General features: G+C 47.1%; 2 protein-coding genes across 11 annotated transcripts in view; both read left to right on the top strand.

The window, feature by feature from the left end:
- Nucleotides 1-4,083, top strand: part of CHD4 (chromodomain helicase DNA binding protein 4) — a 29,467-nt gene extending 25,384 nt beyond the window's left edge. For all 9 annotated transcript variants that reach the window (XM_081061096.1, XM_081061095.1, XM_081061092.1 and 6 more), the window contains 3 exons: nucleotides 2,219-2,414; nucleotides 3,134-3,297; nucleotides 3,472-4,083. In XM_081061096.1, coding sequence (XP_080917222.1) covers nucleotides 2,219-2,414; nucleotides 3,134-3,297; nucleotides 3,472-3,489 — 378 coding nt within the window. In that variant the 3' untranslated portion in view covers nucleotides 3,490-4,083. The remainder of the gene's footprint in view (nucleotides 1-2,218; nucleotides 2,415-3,133; nucleotides 3,298-3,471) is intronic.
- An 857-nt stretch (nucleotides 4,084-4,940) lies between these two features.
- Nucleotides 4,941-13,755, top strand: NOP2 (NOP2 nucleolar protein). Of its 2 annotated transcripts, none has more exons than XM_081061088.1 (16): nucleotides 4,941-5,071; nucleotides 5,348-5,451; nucleotides 6,468-6,513; nucleotides 6,643-6,731; nucleotides 6,930-7,165; nucleotides 8,226-8,281; nucleotides 8,397-8,557; nucleotides 8,655-8,854; nucleotides 9,003-9,092; nucleotides 9,971-10,058; nucleotides 10,134-10,274; nucleotides 10,890-11,029; nucleotides 11,137-11,226; nucleotides 11,383-11,505; nucleotides 11,618-11,846; nucleotides 12,972-13,755. In XM_081061088.1, the coding sequence occupies exons 2-16, from the start codon at nucleotides 5,349-5,351 to the stop codon at nucleotides 13,631-13,633; spliced, it is 2,454 nt and encodes an 817-aa protein (XP_080917214.1). In that variant the 5' UTR covers nucleotides 4,941-5,071; nucleotide 5,348; the 3' UTR covers nucleotides 13,634-13,755. The 2 variants fall into 2 exon arrangements, with proteins under 2 accessions (XP_080917214.1, XP_080917213.1); XM_081061087.1 differs by having other exon boundaries at nucleotides 5,345-5,451.
- The last annotated feature ends 254 nt before the right edge of the window (nucleotides 13,756-14,009 follow it).

The raw sequence follows: 14,009 nt of genomic DNA, 5'->3' as shown, positions 1-14,009 counted from the left end.
GTGTCTGTCGCAGATACACAACTCTGTTGTAGTGTGAAAGCAGCTATAGGTGATAAACGAGTAAATATGAATGTGTGCCAATGAAACTTTATCAACACTCAAATTTGAACTTCATATTTTTATGAAGTGTCACAAACTATTCTTATTTTGACTTTTTCCCAACCATTTAAAAAATGTGAAACACCATTCTTAGCTATTGGGCCGTACAAAATCAGGCAGCAGGCCAGATGTGGCCCCTGTTTGCTGACTCCTGACTTACTGGATTTGAGATGCAAAGGAGCGCGGTGCTCTTAACAACAAGGTTGCCAGTTCGATCCCCACATCTAGGGGGCCACTGTGAGCTGTGCCCTCCACAACTAGATTGAAACAACCACTTGACTTGGAGCTGATGGGTCCTGGAAAAACACACTTAAAAAAAAAAATCTGAGATGCGAAGGAGTGAGACTCCAAAAATAACAAGTTTTGAGCTCGAGTCACTGAGAAAGTTAAATTATCAATGGCAGATCTTGGAAGTGAGGAAACAGTTTGTAGAAAAGAATAAGTTCAATTTTAGACAACTCATTTGGTATTTCTCACGAGCACAAGCAGATAACCTTCCCATTACCCCCTTCACAATAAACAAGTGGGATCAAAGAGTGTTCATCCATACATGAGTGGGATCAGAACAGTCACTGCTTGAGCTGTAGGTTTGAAAAGCATCAAATCATTTGTATAAAGTTGCTGGCTGATGCTAGGAGAGGAGAGATTTCTTGGGAGAATGCTTTAATAGAACAGCAGCAAGCCAGGGGCTTATCCTGGAGAAAGCTCATAATTTGGGGCAGAGGAGGGAGTTGGTACAAGAGACAGGGTGTAAGATTGAAAGTAGATGCTTGGTCATCCCAATAAATTAAAAAAAAATAGGCACGGGGATGTGAAGTATAGCATAGGGGATGTATAATCAATTATATTGTAATAACTACCATGGTGTCAGGTAGATACTAGACTTATCAGGATGATCACTCAGCAAGTTATGTAAATGTCTGATCACCATATTAGAGATTGGTGCCATTCATATTGTACATCTGAAGCTAATATAATATTGTATGTCAAGTGTAATTAAAATGTTTTTTAATTTTAAAAAAGTACATACTTGGTCTGGGGATAAATTAGTAGGCCCTGATGGAGCCAGGTCTTGTTGAAATAATAGCCCATTATTCTCATACTGTCCTTTTTCCTGACCCCTAATGGATTCATTCTCTTTAAGAACCAGTGGATACTTGAGCAAATTAAGTCTCATAACTTCTGAATCAACATTCTGTCTCTTGGAATATATTTCAAAGAACCTTTTACAGAGCTCCATCAGGTGACAGGTACAAGAGTTTGTTGCAGTATAATTTTTGGTGGTGGGGCCTGGAGGCAACCATTGTTCAACATTGGGAGTGCAGATAGGTAAAGTGTGGATTCATATCGTGGAGCACTAAGCAACAGCTAGAAGCAACAAAATGCATGTGATATAACAACATAAATGAACCCTTTAAAAAGATATGTATGGAGAAAGGAAGAAAAAGCATTTTATATGTACTGAATATTATTCTGTAAATTAGAAATGTGCACATGAAACAAAACTCAGTCTTCAAGTATTTCACAAAAAAACATACAGTCAATATATTAGAAGGGTTATCTATGGTGAAGGAAAGGAATGGGAGATGTAGAAACAAAAATAATTTTTTTTTTATTAAATTTATTGGGGTGAAAAATAATTTTAAAGAGTAAAACAGTTGAAATGATAAGGTAGGTATATCTGGGATGGACTACTGTGCAACCGTTAAGAATCTTAATAAAGTACAGTCAGTAATAAAGGAAGATGTTTATTATGTAACTGAATGAAAACATATATTCATGTATATATAATTTCAATTATGTAAAATATATACAAAGAAAAACCTCAGAATGTTAACAGTTATCTCTAGGAGGTGGTATTATTTGTGACTTTAATTCTTTATATATTCCGTATTTTCTAAATTGAGTTTTTATCATTTTTGTATAAGAGTGAATCAATTAAGGGTCAAGAGTTTTAAAGATGTGGACCTCCACAAGGGAGTAAAAAAAAAGAAAAAGGACAATGCAATGCTGAACTGCTTGGATGTGGGGGAGCTGTCGGAAGGTTCTTTATAGATTCTGAGGCCCATCAGAAATAAGTGTCAGTCCAACGCCCATCTCCTCTTTCTCCCTTGTCCAGCTCCTAGAACAAGCCTTGGTGATTGAGGAACAGCTGCGCCGTGCAGCTTACCTGAACATGTCAGAGGACCCCTCTCACCCTTCCATGGCCCTAAACACCCGCTTTGCTGAGGTGGAGTGTTTAGCGGAGAGTCATCAGCACCTGTCCAAGGAGTCAATGGCAGGAAACAAACCTGCCAATGCGGTCCTGCACAAAGGTAGCCAGTGGCTCCCCTGCCTCCTGCTGACTCGGCATCCTTCCTCCTCTGCCCCTCCCCAACACACCTTTACTTCTTGTTTCCATAACGTTTTTTCAGAGCCCCTTTGGGAGCTTGGGATGTGCTGAGGATCTGGTGCTTTCCTCCTGGGGAAGCTATTGTCGTATAGGCAATCAAGGACAGTAATTTGTTGCCTCTTTTAACTCTTAACATAGTCAAATTGTTGGAGGTGGAAAGCAAAGCCGAATAATATAGTGTCATCTGGGATACTTGAGAGTTGATTTCAGGTGTTTTTAAGATCCCAACAAATTCAACATTTTGTTTCTGATTAAAGTTAAAACATTGTGAGGGGGGTGGAGGGTGAAGTGAGGAAAAGAAGGCTGTTAGTAAGGAGAGGGAGACAGCTCCAAAAGATGTGAAAAAAAATGAAACAGTAAGAATAACCTCTCAAGAAGTTGAAGAAATAGAGACAGTGGGAGCAAAGGACAGGATTAGGTGACTTTAAAAAGCACAGAATCATGGACAGGCGGAATTGGAATAGGAATAGAAATTTGAGCATGGTGGAGGCCAGGTCAGATGAGTGATAAAAGGCAATATTAAAACACTCCAGCACGCCAATCACGTAGTCATTGAGAAATCATTGGGGGGCAGATCCACTATGGTAAAAAGGATCTGTGTCTTGACTGCCACAGCTCACCACCTCTCATTTCCCCGTGCAGTTCTGAAACAGCTAGAAGAACTGCTGAGTGACATGAAAGCAGATGTGACTCGACTCCCAGCTACTATTGCCCGAATTCCCCCAGTTGCTGTGAGGCTACAGATGTCAGAGCGTAATATTCTCAGCCGCCTGGCAAACCGAGCACCTGACCCTACTCCACAGCAGGTAGGACCATTTTCTGCTAGCCTGCTGTTCCAGCAGAGCCATTCTGGATCTTGGAACTTTTGCTCTCTGTCCCTAACTGGGCAGATGGGGCTGTCTTACTAGTGAGTCCCCTTGGGATCTGGTGGCTTCCTGTGGTCTGGAATTCTGACTCCTGTGGCTCTCTTTATTCTATAGGTAGCCCAGCAGCAGTGAAGACGCAGAGTGATGATGAACACCTCCACGGCTGAGCAGTGACCTTCCTCACTTTCCCTTGCCCAGCTTCTCCCCTGGCGGCCTGAGAGACCCTCTCCTTCCTTCTGCCCATCTTCCATGTTGTAAAGGGACAGCCCCCACTGTACTGGGGGAGGGAAGGGAGTGAGGGGCAGTGGTGCCCTTCCTGCTGGAGGGACAGTGCAGCAGTAGCGCCGGCGCCATCTGCAGGGAGCTGGCGGGCTGGCCGCCTTCTGGGCCCTGGCTTTCCCCACTGTAACGCCTGTTACACACAAACTGTTGTGGGTTTCTGCCAGGCTTGAAGAAAACGATCTGAATTTCTTCCTTTTTGTTTTATTTTGTTGGTTTATTTTGTGTTTTCTTTTCTCCTTTTTTGGGGTATTCAGAGTGGGCCGGGCCCCTGGGCGAGACACAGCTACCTCTGTTGGCATCTTTTTAATACCAGGAACCCAGCGGCTCCAGCCACGGCTAGAATGAAATAAAATGGGGGAAAAAAAAAAAAGACAAGAACCAAAATCATAAAGCCACAGCAAATTTCTTGATGAAAATTGAAAATAAAAGTTTCCTTGTATTTTAGTGCTCTGGTTCAGTGTGGGTGTAGGTGCACGTGGGTGAATGTGTATGACCGGAGCCTGGGAAACGTGGAATTGAAAACTAAAGTTTTTCTTGTGCTCTGATAGTCCGCAAAAGCCATTTCACTTCATGTCTGTGTGCATGTGCCCTGTGTGCTCTGGCCCAAGGAAAGTGTCATCTGTGGAACACGAGAGGCTTCAAAACTCCCTGGGTTCATACCCTGGACTACCATTTACTGGCGGTATGACCTTGAGGGAGTTTTCTGGGTTGTGATTTCTGTATAAAATAAAGGTATCTTCATAGAATTGGGAGGAGAAAACCAGTTTTCAAAGCTACTAAGCACTACCTTAGCACTGATTTGAAGGAATGCTTAAGGTTCTTCTTCGTGTGTGAAGTTAGCATGTAAGATGTCCTTGCAGCCTCCAGGTGTGAAGCTAAGCAGAGAGGAATCGTACCTGAAGGGCCGAGCAGGGGTCTCGGGTTAAGGAAGGTTCCTAATCAAAGGCTTGGGAGGAGGAGAACGACCCGATTCCTTGATCTTGGGGTGGGGCAGGGGGTGCCAGGAGGAGCGCCCCGCTATTACCTCTTGGTGGGGGGCGGGGGTGGGGGGCGGCTTTCAGGTACCAGTTTTTCTGACTGAGATCTGCAGTGGGAGAAAACGTCAAGGCCATGAGGGTAGGGCGGGGAAGCCGAAAACGGTTCCGCCCCCAACGCCGTCGTCCTCGGCGAGTGAGCGTGGAGCAGTCCACCGCCGAATTTCCACCCGACGCACCGCCAACAGCCTCGCGCGCGTTCCCAGGGCGCTCGGACGTTCCGGTTTCTGCAGCCGACCGGAAGAGGCGGGGCCACGAGGCGAGCGCGCTCTGCGCCGGCGTGAAACGTCTCTTAGGAGGGTGGCGTTGGAACGCTAGCTTCGGATTGCACGTGGAGTGCTGTACGTCACGCGGAGTGCGGTGCCGAAGGGGTGTCTCGGGCCTGGAGCCGCTTTCGGGTGAGCGGAGGCTCCGGACCACTCTGGAGGGAGGCGGGGAAGGGAGTACTGACCTGGGCTAGGGCATGGTGATGGAGACAGTACAAATGGCGTGGGATTCGGATCTCATCGTAGAATGGAGGTTTGGTCAGGCCTCCAGTGGCTGCTGGGGGTGCTGAGTCGAGATTCCGGTCGAGACGATGCCCTTTCTTACTCCAGTACGCTAAGGCTGCGGTCTTCCTTTTCCTTTTCAATACGCGCGACTCCACCTTCTCCCATTTTTCTTCTCCCCAGTAGCATGGGGCGCAAGTTGGACCCTACGAAGGAGAAGCGTGGGCCGGGCCGAAAGGCCCGGAAACAGAAGGGCGCCGAGATCGAACTCGCCAGATTCTTGCCTACAGGTAAGGGTCAGGCATGCTTCCGGATTCTCCAGCTTTTACGCGTTCTTTCATCTGTATTTATAACCCCCTCCTTTTTTTTTTTTCAGTTTCTGTGTTTACTTTCTGTCTAAGTGGACTTTCTTTGTATGAGTTATTAGGAAGAATGAATGAAACGCTTACTGTCATCAGCATTTAGAACTTAAGGAAGATGCGACAAGGAGACAAGTACCCATGCAAGGAGGGGTTCAGTTTAACATGGAAGAAGTTCAGAGGAAGGGAGGTTCCATGCAGTTAGAGAACTTAGAAGATTTTAAGAATCAGGGTTGAAAAAAGGGTGACACTTGAACAAGTGGAAATTGGGAAGAGGACAGGCCAGTCACTGTGAACTGCACTGTGGAGGGGATGGGGATGGGAAAGCACCGGCCTGGTTTCCACATGGTGAATAGTCTGCATGGAAGACTCCGTGGTAGTTTGTGTTTCACACTAGATTAAAGATGCAGTTTATGGAGGTATTAGCAAGTGCTAGGCACTATACTGAACCCTTTGGACACATTGTATCACTTCATTCTCTTAATGCCCTGTGAGAGAGGCACTGTTACGGAAATGGATGCTGAGAGGTTAAATAACTTGCATACGGTTAGTAAATGACAGTGCTGAGATTTAGACATTTTGTTTTTGGGAGAGTGTATGAAAAACAGCAGTTGTAAAGGTAAAATCTGCTGTGGTTGGTAACCAATTAAATTGAGGAAAAAGGAAAGGAAAGAAGAAAAGATAACTTTTAAATCTGTTATCAGGATGATGTATTATTTATTGAAATCAGAAGTTGGGAGGGAGGCCCAGTTTGGATTTGGTTGGTGAGATGGTGAGATCATCTCCTTACTTTTCTCCTGAAGCTCCTGGGAGAACACTGTAGAGTGAGTTACAGTTGACTCCCTTTCATTAGTGTACTAATTCTCTCCCCACTTTATTTCCTCTACCTTTGTTCTTTTTCATATGCACTGTAACCTCCTGTTCTGCCTCTTTTACTTTTGTTACAGCTGGTGATGAAAATTCTAAAAGACTGTCTAGTCGTGCTCGAAAGAGGTGAGTGTGGATGTCCAGTCTTATGTAGATTAATTTGGTACTGTACATCTTCAGCCACATAATCTCCTGTGATGGGAAATGGTAGAACCTGGAAGTATGTTGCATTTCTTCACTCCTGTATCTTTTCAGGGCAGCTAAAAGGAGGTTGGGCTCTTCAGAAGCCCCGGAGATGAGTAGGTGTCCTGGTGCCAACCCATTGACTAGAAAGGTACCAAAAGGTCAGTGAAAATAGTTGCTGGGAGCTATATGAGGCGTCCTGTGGGTGCTGGGCAGGGAACGGTTTGCTGAGCATTTCAGAGAGAAAGGAACAGCCAGAGGACAGCCAGAGGACATCCTTGGGGGTAGAAAGTACAGGCTCCATCAGTGTGTGGCCATCAGCAGTCCGGGATTCTTCAAACCCTTGGGGATCTCTGCAGGAGCTGTCCGGACACCCAGTAAGAAGGGAGCCCAGTCCTTATATAACACTGCTCAAGGCAAGAAGCGCCCAGCACCAGCTCATGGCAGTGATGAGGAAGAGGAGGAGGACTCTGAAGAAGATGGGGTGGGAAACCAGGGGGACTTTTGGGGCTCCGAGGACAGTGATGCTGATGTGAAGGATGACTATGGAGCTGATTCCGACTCAGAGGATGAAGATGACCGTGGAAGCGAAGAGGTGAGGTTTCTCTCGGGGTGTTCAGGAAGGGGTCCTTGCCTGTTAGAGTCTTTCCCGACCCTTACCCCTCAGTGACGAGGATGAAGATAAGCCTGAGTACAGAAAAGGGATTTTACTGTGTCATCACTGTTTTCCTACCACCTTTACGTCCTCTTGGTGCACATGCAAGTTTTAAAAAGTTGTAGTAGAGCATTTTAGATATGAGAATGCTAAGTGCGGGTGAGTATGTGGTAAAGTGGACACTTGTATATCTCACTGATGGGAACAGAAAGGCACACACATTTTATAAAGCATTTGGTATCTGAGAACCTTAAAATGTTTTCCTGTTGACTTAGTCATTCCCTTTGGAAGATGATCCAAAATGTGGGTTGGTTTATTCAGGTGTAAGAAGTTACTTAATGTATTCCACAATTAGTTCGTGGCTGTGTTACTAGAAAAATTCAAGCAGTACAGATTTGTGAACAAAAAGAAAGTTCCCATTTGCAGTCCTTTCCCACAACGCCCCTTCTCTCTGCACAGTTCCTATTATGAGATGTTCAGGAACCCTGTGGACTATACTGCGAAAAACTGAAAAATTCTAAAGTACCCAATAGGCATAAGTAAATTATGGTTCATTCATATGCTAAATTAACGTTTCGCCATTATGTCTGAAAATGCTTGTGATCTGTGAATGAGAAAAGGCAAGAAACAAATTTGAAAATGCATCATGATTTTAATGATGTGAAAATTATAGAGTAAATCTGGAAGAAAACATGGCAGAATGGATGCCCAAGAGCAATTTTTGTGCCTCCCCCATACACATATGTACTCGTGTTTTAAACTTTTTAATGGAAAGGGAAATACAAAACTAGAACAGTATAAGGAACCCTTTCAGTTCATCACTTAGTTTCAACAGTAGTCAATAGTGTGCCAATCTTATATTTGCTTCTTAGGGTCTATGTTTCCTGCTGAGAGCAAGTGTTACATTTATACTTAGGAAAAACAATACAGAGATAGAAAGTGCTAGTGGGATGGTGGGAGAGCAGGCTTTGTATCACCACCCACTTGTCTCTTTTTTCAGTTGCTGCCCATTGAAAGGGCTGCTCAGAAGCAGAAGGCCCAGGAAGCTGTTGCTGGGTGAGTTTTGGAAACTCTTTAGGATGGAGAATAGTGGCTGGGATGAAGGAAACTGTGAAGGAGGAGGAAGTGTCAGTTTTGATCTGTGAAACACTGTTCCTGGACCTGTTTCTAGGGCCCAGTGGAGTGAGGAGGAGACTGAGGAAGAGGAAGAAGAGGAGGAAATGTCCCCTGAGCCAGGCCCCCAAAAGGGCGATGAGACAGATGGGGGCCTGCAGATCAATGTGGAAGTGGAGGAGCCTTTTGTACTGTCCCCTGCTGGGGAGATGGAGCAGGATATCCTTTCAGTGCAGGGTGAAGGCTGAGGGAAGGTACTGCAAGAGGGGATCTCCAGGCCCTGGGACATTATGAAACAGTTCCTTAGCAGCTCCACATGCCCAGGCTCCAGACTTGCAACGAGTTCACAAGCGCATACAAGATATAGTGGGAGTGCTGCGTGATTTTGGGACTCAGCGGGAGGAAGGTCGGTCTCGAGCTGAATATCTGCACCGGCTTCAGAGGGATCTGGCCACTTACTACTCCTATGGCGACTTCCTGCTTGGCAAGCTCATGGACCTCTTTCCTCTGTCTGAGGTACTGAATTGCCAAAGTAATGCCCATTCTGATTTTCTTTCCTTCTCTCTGCTTAACCTGTGTGAGGAAGGCAGTCAGGCCCCTTGCTCTCTTCTCTTCTGGCTGAGCTCCTTGGCCAGGCTGACTTTCTCCCTACCATCTTTCCCAGCTGGTGGAGTTCCTAGAAGCTAATGAGGTGCCTCGGCCCATCACCCTCAGGACCAATACCTTGAAAACACGGCGCCGAGACCTTGCTCAGGTGAGGGGTAGGTTTTGAGGTTTGCTTACCTCTGGGAGGTACTAACTTCTGTTAACCCTATCCCACCCTGACTGGGTGGGTTCTTAGTACCCAAGTGTTGGTATACGCGTGATCCCTGGAGGCAAACCTACAGAGGCCAAAGTGTCATGCTGGGTCTGTCTGACCAGCTCAGGGCCCAGAACCTCTGTGAGGTGGGAAACTTATCCCTTTAGTCTCTGCTCCCTGTGACACAGTTGAGACATCTAAATCAGGATAAAAGTGCTGCCCCAAAATGAGAGGGAGCTGTCTGCCTTTTAGACCATTGAGAAACTGGTGAAACTGATTTCTGCCCTCAGGAAAAGACACAGCACACATATACAAAACAGTGTTTTAAGCTCATAGTTTCCAAGGGTTCAGGCCTCCCAGGTTAAAGCCTCCTGTTCTAACGTCAGTGGTGTGGCCCTGTGTGTAGTGTATCCTGGTGCGAAGATAACCTGATAATGATCTTTAATGTGCTCTAACCAGTAGCACTAAATGTTAGAATGATAAGGGGGCTGAGTCTCTTGGAAAATAAGAGTCCACTTCCAGAAATAACTGAATAGGAGCTGATAGTCTGCTCTGTTGGGATGGAGTTCAGACCTTGAATTAGAGTCTGAGGCTAAGGAAAATGACACCAGCGGATGGGACGGGACGGGACGGGACTGGATGAGAGGGCGTGGGGGTGGGGGTGGGGGTGGGGATGGGGATGGGGATGGGAATTGTGTTTAGGGAGTCTGATGATTGTATCTGACAAAGAGCTCTAGGAGTTGGGCCACAGACTTTCTGATAGGACCATACTTCTGTTTTCTGGGTATAGTAACCTAAGAGGTTTTAAAAATCTTCATGTTTCTTATCTTTAGGCGCTAATCAATCGTGGGGTTAACCTGGACCCCCTGGGCAAGTGGTCGAAGACTGGACTAGTGGTATATGATTCCTCAGTGCCCATTGGTAAGTATTCCGGCCCAATAGCCCTTCTGCCCCTGCCCTTGTCCCAGCATGTCACAGATGGGTCCTCCTCCACAGGTGCTACTCCTGAGTATCTGGCTGGGCACTATATGCTGCAGGGAGCCTCCAGCATGTTACCTGTCATGGCTTTGGCGCCCCAGGAACATGAGCGGATACTGGACATGTGTTGTGCCCCTGGAGGAAAGACCAGCTACATAGGTATGAGCAGGGTAGGCGGGGTAGGATTCATCTGGCTGTCCGCTTTTGAAAGTACTTGGGGTCTCTGACTCGCTAGTACGCAGAAAACAGGCAGCTAGCAGAGCGGTGAGGAGCACAGGCTCTGCAGTCAGCCTGTATTCCAGCCCGTGGGTGCCATTTACTACCCATTGGCCCTTGGGCAAGCCTCTCATTCTTTTTTATCACCTGTAAAATGGGGTAGCAGTTGTGCTTGGCTTAGCATTATCTTATGCTTGGGTTGTGAGGCTTGAGATAAGCATATAGAGGTCCTTGGCACAGTGTTCACATAATTAGTTACCACCATTTTATTAACCTGTTATCACTTAAAAGAAGTAACTTAGTTTGTAGGAGCAGAAAGATGTTCAGTAAAAACGGAACGCCCGCCCGCATTGGTAGGCTTGCTCCTCACCTGGGGCCAGTGCAGACTGGGAGACTGATGCGGCGGCGCGGGGAGTGGGGCTGGTGGGGAGGGAAGTTTGCCTTGAGGGGCTGAGACATCACCTGTGGATGCCTGGGCTGGAGGGCGGTAGCAGGTGTGGGCGCACAGGTGCTGGCTGCTGAGCACGGTGCCCTCCCTCCCGCCTCCCTGCCCCTCAGCCCAGCTGATGAAGAACACAGGTCTGATCCTTGCCAATGATGCGAATGCTGAGAGGCTCAGGAGTGTCGTGGGCAACCTGCACCGGCTGGGAGTCACCAACACCATTGTCAGCCACCACGATGGGCGCCAGTTCCCCAAGGTGTGACGCCCCTTTCAGTTCACCTGCCCCCTTCCTGACATCAGAATGTTTAGACGTGTGCCTAGGAAATAAATGGTACGGTATTTCCCGTTACCCTTTGCCCCCAGGTGGTGGGGGGCTTTGACCGAGTACTGCTGGATGCTCCCTGCAGTGGCACTGGGGTCATCTCCAAGGACCCAGCCGTGAAGACTAACAAGGTGAGGAGTCGGGGTGGGGTCCGGGCAGCTGAAGCCTTGGCTGGGGCTCGCAGACCAGGATGGGAGGGGGAGGGGCACCCTCAACAGTCAGTAGCTCACCTCTCCTGAGGCTGCCTTTAGAAATTCTGACACTCTTGGGTCTCGTTCCTGGGACAGGATGAGAAGGACATCCTGCGCTGTGCTCACCTTCAGAAGGAGTTGCTCCTGAGTGCTATTGACTCGGTCAATGCCACCTCCAAGACAGGAGGCTACCTTGTCTACTGCACCTGTTCCATTATGGTGAGGCCTCTGCTGTGGCACAGCAGGAGGACAGGGCTGGGAGGCTGTTTGCCCCTTAGGGCTTCCTTCAGCTCTGCCTTTCCTTCCATCTTTGTCTCTCCCACATATCCAGGTGGAAGAGAATGAGTGGGTGGTAGACTATGCCCTGAAAAAGAGGAATGTACGGCTGGTGCCCACAGGTCTGGACTTTGGCCAGGAGGGTTTTACCCGCTTTCGAGAAAGGCGCTTCCACCCCACTCTGCGTTCCACCCGCCGCTTCTACCCTCACACCCACAATATGGATGGTTTCTTTATTGCCAAGTTTAAGAAATTCTCCAATTCTGTTCCCCAGTCCCAAACAGGTACATGATCTGCTCTCTATGCGTCATCTGCCTTTCAAAGAGCTTTCATTTCTGCTGTTTAAGAGGCTTTACGGTATGACTGCAGGGAAGGGAACTATTTCTGCTGCCCTCATCATAGCCTTTGCTTGCTTGGATGAGAGACCCCTTTCATCCCAACCAGATTTGTTCCTGAGCCTGGATCACAGTATGTTAGAGCGTTCCTATAGATGGGGCCTTTACCTTTATTCTGTCAAGTGGCTGAGCTTGTTTGGCACTAAATGTGTTTTCAGTGGGGGTTGCGGTTTGTTTTCCTGGCCCAGGGCTGCCTTACTGGTAATGGACCTCTGCTGGTCCAACTTTGTCAGCACTGGGTTGGCGTAAGACTCCTCAAAACTATCAGCAGTTCTCTGAGCCCATCACACTAATTGCAGAGTGTTTTCTCAGCCATCTTGAGGAGTCTGGCCTGGATCTCAAGGGGAAGGGTGGGGTTTTCTGAAACAACCTTGAGAGCATGCTGGAATATAACCCCGGGTTTAGTTGGAAAAGGGAGAGGTGAGCTTCTCTCGATACAAACTAATTTATTGAGTTGATTTCTTTATAAATCATGCCCCTTACAAAAGTCATATCTGAATGTTAACAAAAACCTTAGTTAAAATTGGTTGTAACTTTAAAAGTGTAGATTTAATATGTCAGTCCTTATTTATGTCTTATTAGCTTGTTTCTAGTTGCTCTCTTATTTTACTGCATCTCATAAAAATCCACAAGAAAAAAAATTCTTTGGCTTAAAGAAAAAAAAAAGCCCAGTGCTTCTTGTTTATTCAGGATTCACCTCCTCCTTAGAGTGTCTTGTTATCTGCTATCCTCAAGGGGGCATAGCTTCCTCTAAAAACCTTTGATCCAAGGGATGCGTAGTGCTTCCTTCTCTTTAATGAAATGTTCACATACGACCTGAGTGAAGGCAAGGTGATATAAAGTAATATGAATCTAGGTAATCTGCTCTAAGGCACTGTCCCAGTTGTGTGGAACACTTGGCCAAGAGACATTACCCAGACAGTTTTCTTATTTTAATGCTTCTACCGTCTCCTCCAGTAATCATCAAGACCCAGTGATGAGGCCCACTTTCTCAAACCATCTGTTTAATTTTAGCCCCAGGAAATTCTGCAACATCCACCCCTGCAAGCCTAGGTCAGGTGACCCCTAAGCCTGAGAGCAGCAGCCAGCCTGCCAAGAAGGCCAAAGTGGCTGTGAAAGCAAAGCAGCAGTTGCAGAAACGGCAACATCCCAAGAAGGCCTCTTTCAAGAAGCAGAACGGGAATGGCATCTCCAAAGAGGCATGCTCTGATTTATCCACCGTGTCTTCTGTCACAAAGGCCCAAGCTTCCTCCATGCTCCAGGATAGCAGTCTGCCAACTAAAAAGGCCAAAGTAATCAGGGAACCAAAAGTAACTGGGAAACTAAAGCGACAGTCACCTAAACTGCAGTCCTCCAAGAAAGTTGCCTTCCAGAAGCAGAACGCTCCTGTCAAGGGCATGGTCACAGAGACACCTGCTGTGCTGTCCTTCTCCAAGACCCAGGCCACTCAGAAGCCTGAGAACTGTGTTCAGCCCTTTGGGAAGACCCAAGGGGCTGAGAAGGTAAAGCAGCAGTTGCCAGAGCAGCTTTCCAAGAAAACTGCCTTCCAGGAACAGAATGGCACCCCCAAGGGACCTAAGACTCCCACCATGTCCCACCTTGGTTCCAGCTGGTCCCCACCAGCAAAGAGGAGAAAATCGCAGTCTAGAGGCAGCAGGCAGCCACTGCTGTCTTAGATGGATAGTTGAAACTAGACGGGGGTGGTTCCTTGCTGTTGTCACTGGGTTGGAACTCTAACCTCTGTGAGGGTAGTTTTCCTACTGCATATGAAATTTAATACACATTTTGCAATCTCTAGTCGCTGTGTGTTTTTTGAGCGGACTGGGTACTGGTTTTGCTGCTTAAAGGGTGGGACAGTGATCCTCTTAAGAAAGTGAACAGTGTGGTATACTGAGAAGTAAGGTAAATTTTAGGTTTCTAGGATTCCTCAGGGACTCAGGGAAGGAGAGTTGGGGAGTGAGACAGGCTGTTGGGAAGAGGAGGGCAACAGGAGTGTAGGGAAGGTGGGCTTCTGCCACCAGAACCCATGGTGTACTGAAGGACCTGGGTGTC

The sequence above is a fragment of the Rhinolophus hipposideros genome (genome assembly GCF_964194185.1).
Source record: "Rhinolophus hipposideros genome assembly, chromosome: 9".
In the NCBI taxonomy this organism is placed as follows: Eukaryota; Metazoa; Chordata; class Mammalia; order Chiroptera; family Rhinolophidae; genus Rhinolophus; species Rhinolophus hipposideros.
This window is presented reverse-complemented; position numbering and strand designations above follow the sequence as displayed.

Bases quoted from the DNA above. Each gene is read 5' to 3' on its own strand.
- NOP2 (XM_081061088.1), top strand. From the start codon at position 5,349: ATGGGGCGCAAGTTGGACCCTACGAAGGAGAAGCGTGGGCCGGGCCGA. The intron at 6,732-6,929 runs GTCAGTGAAAAT...GGATCTCTGCAG, and splicing joins GACTAGAAAGGTACCAAAAG to GAGCTGTCCGGACACCCAGT. The intron at 10,059-10,133 runs GTAAGTATTCCG...CCTCCTCCACAG, and splicing joins TGATTCCTCAGTGCCCATTG to GTGCTACTCCTGAGTATCTG.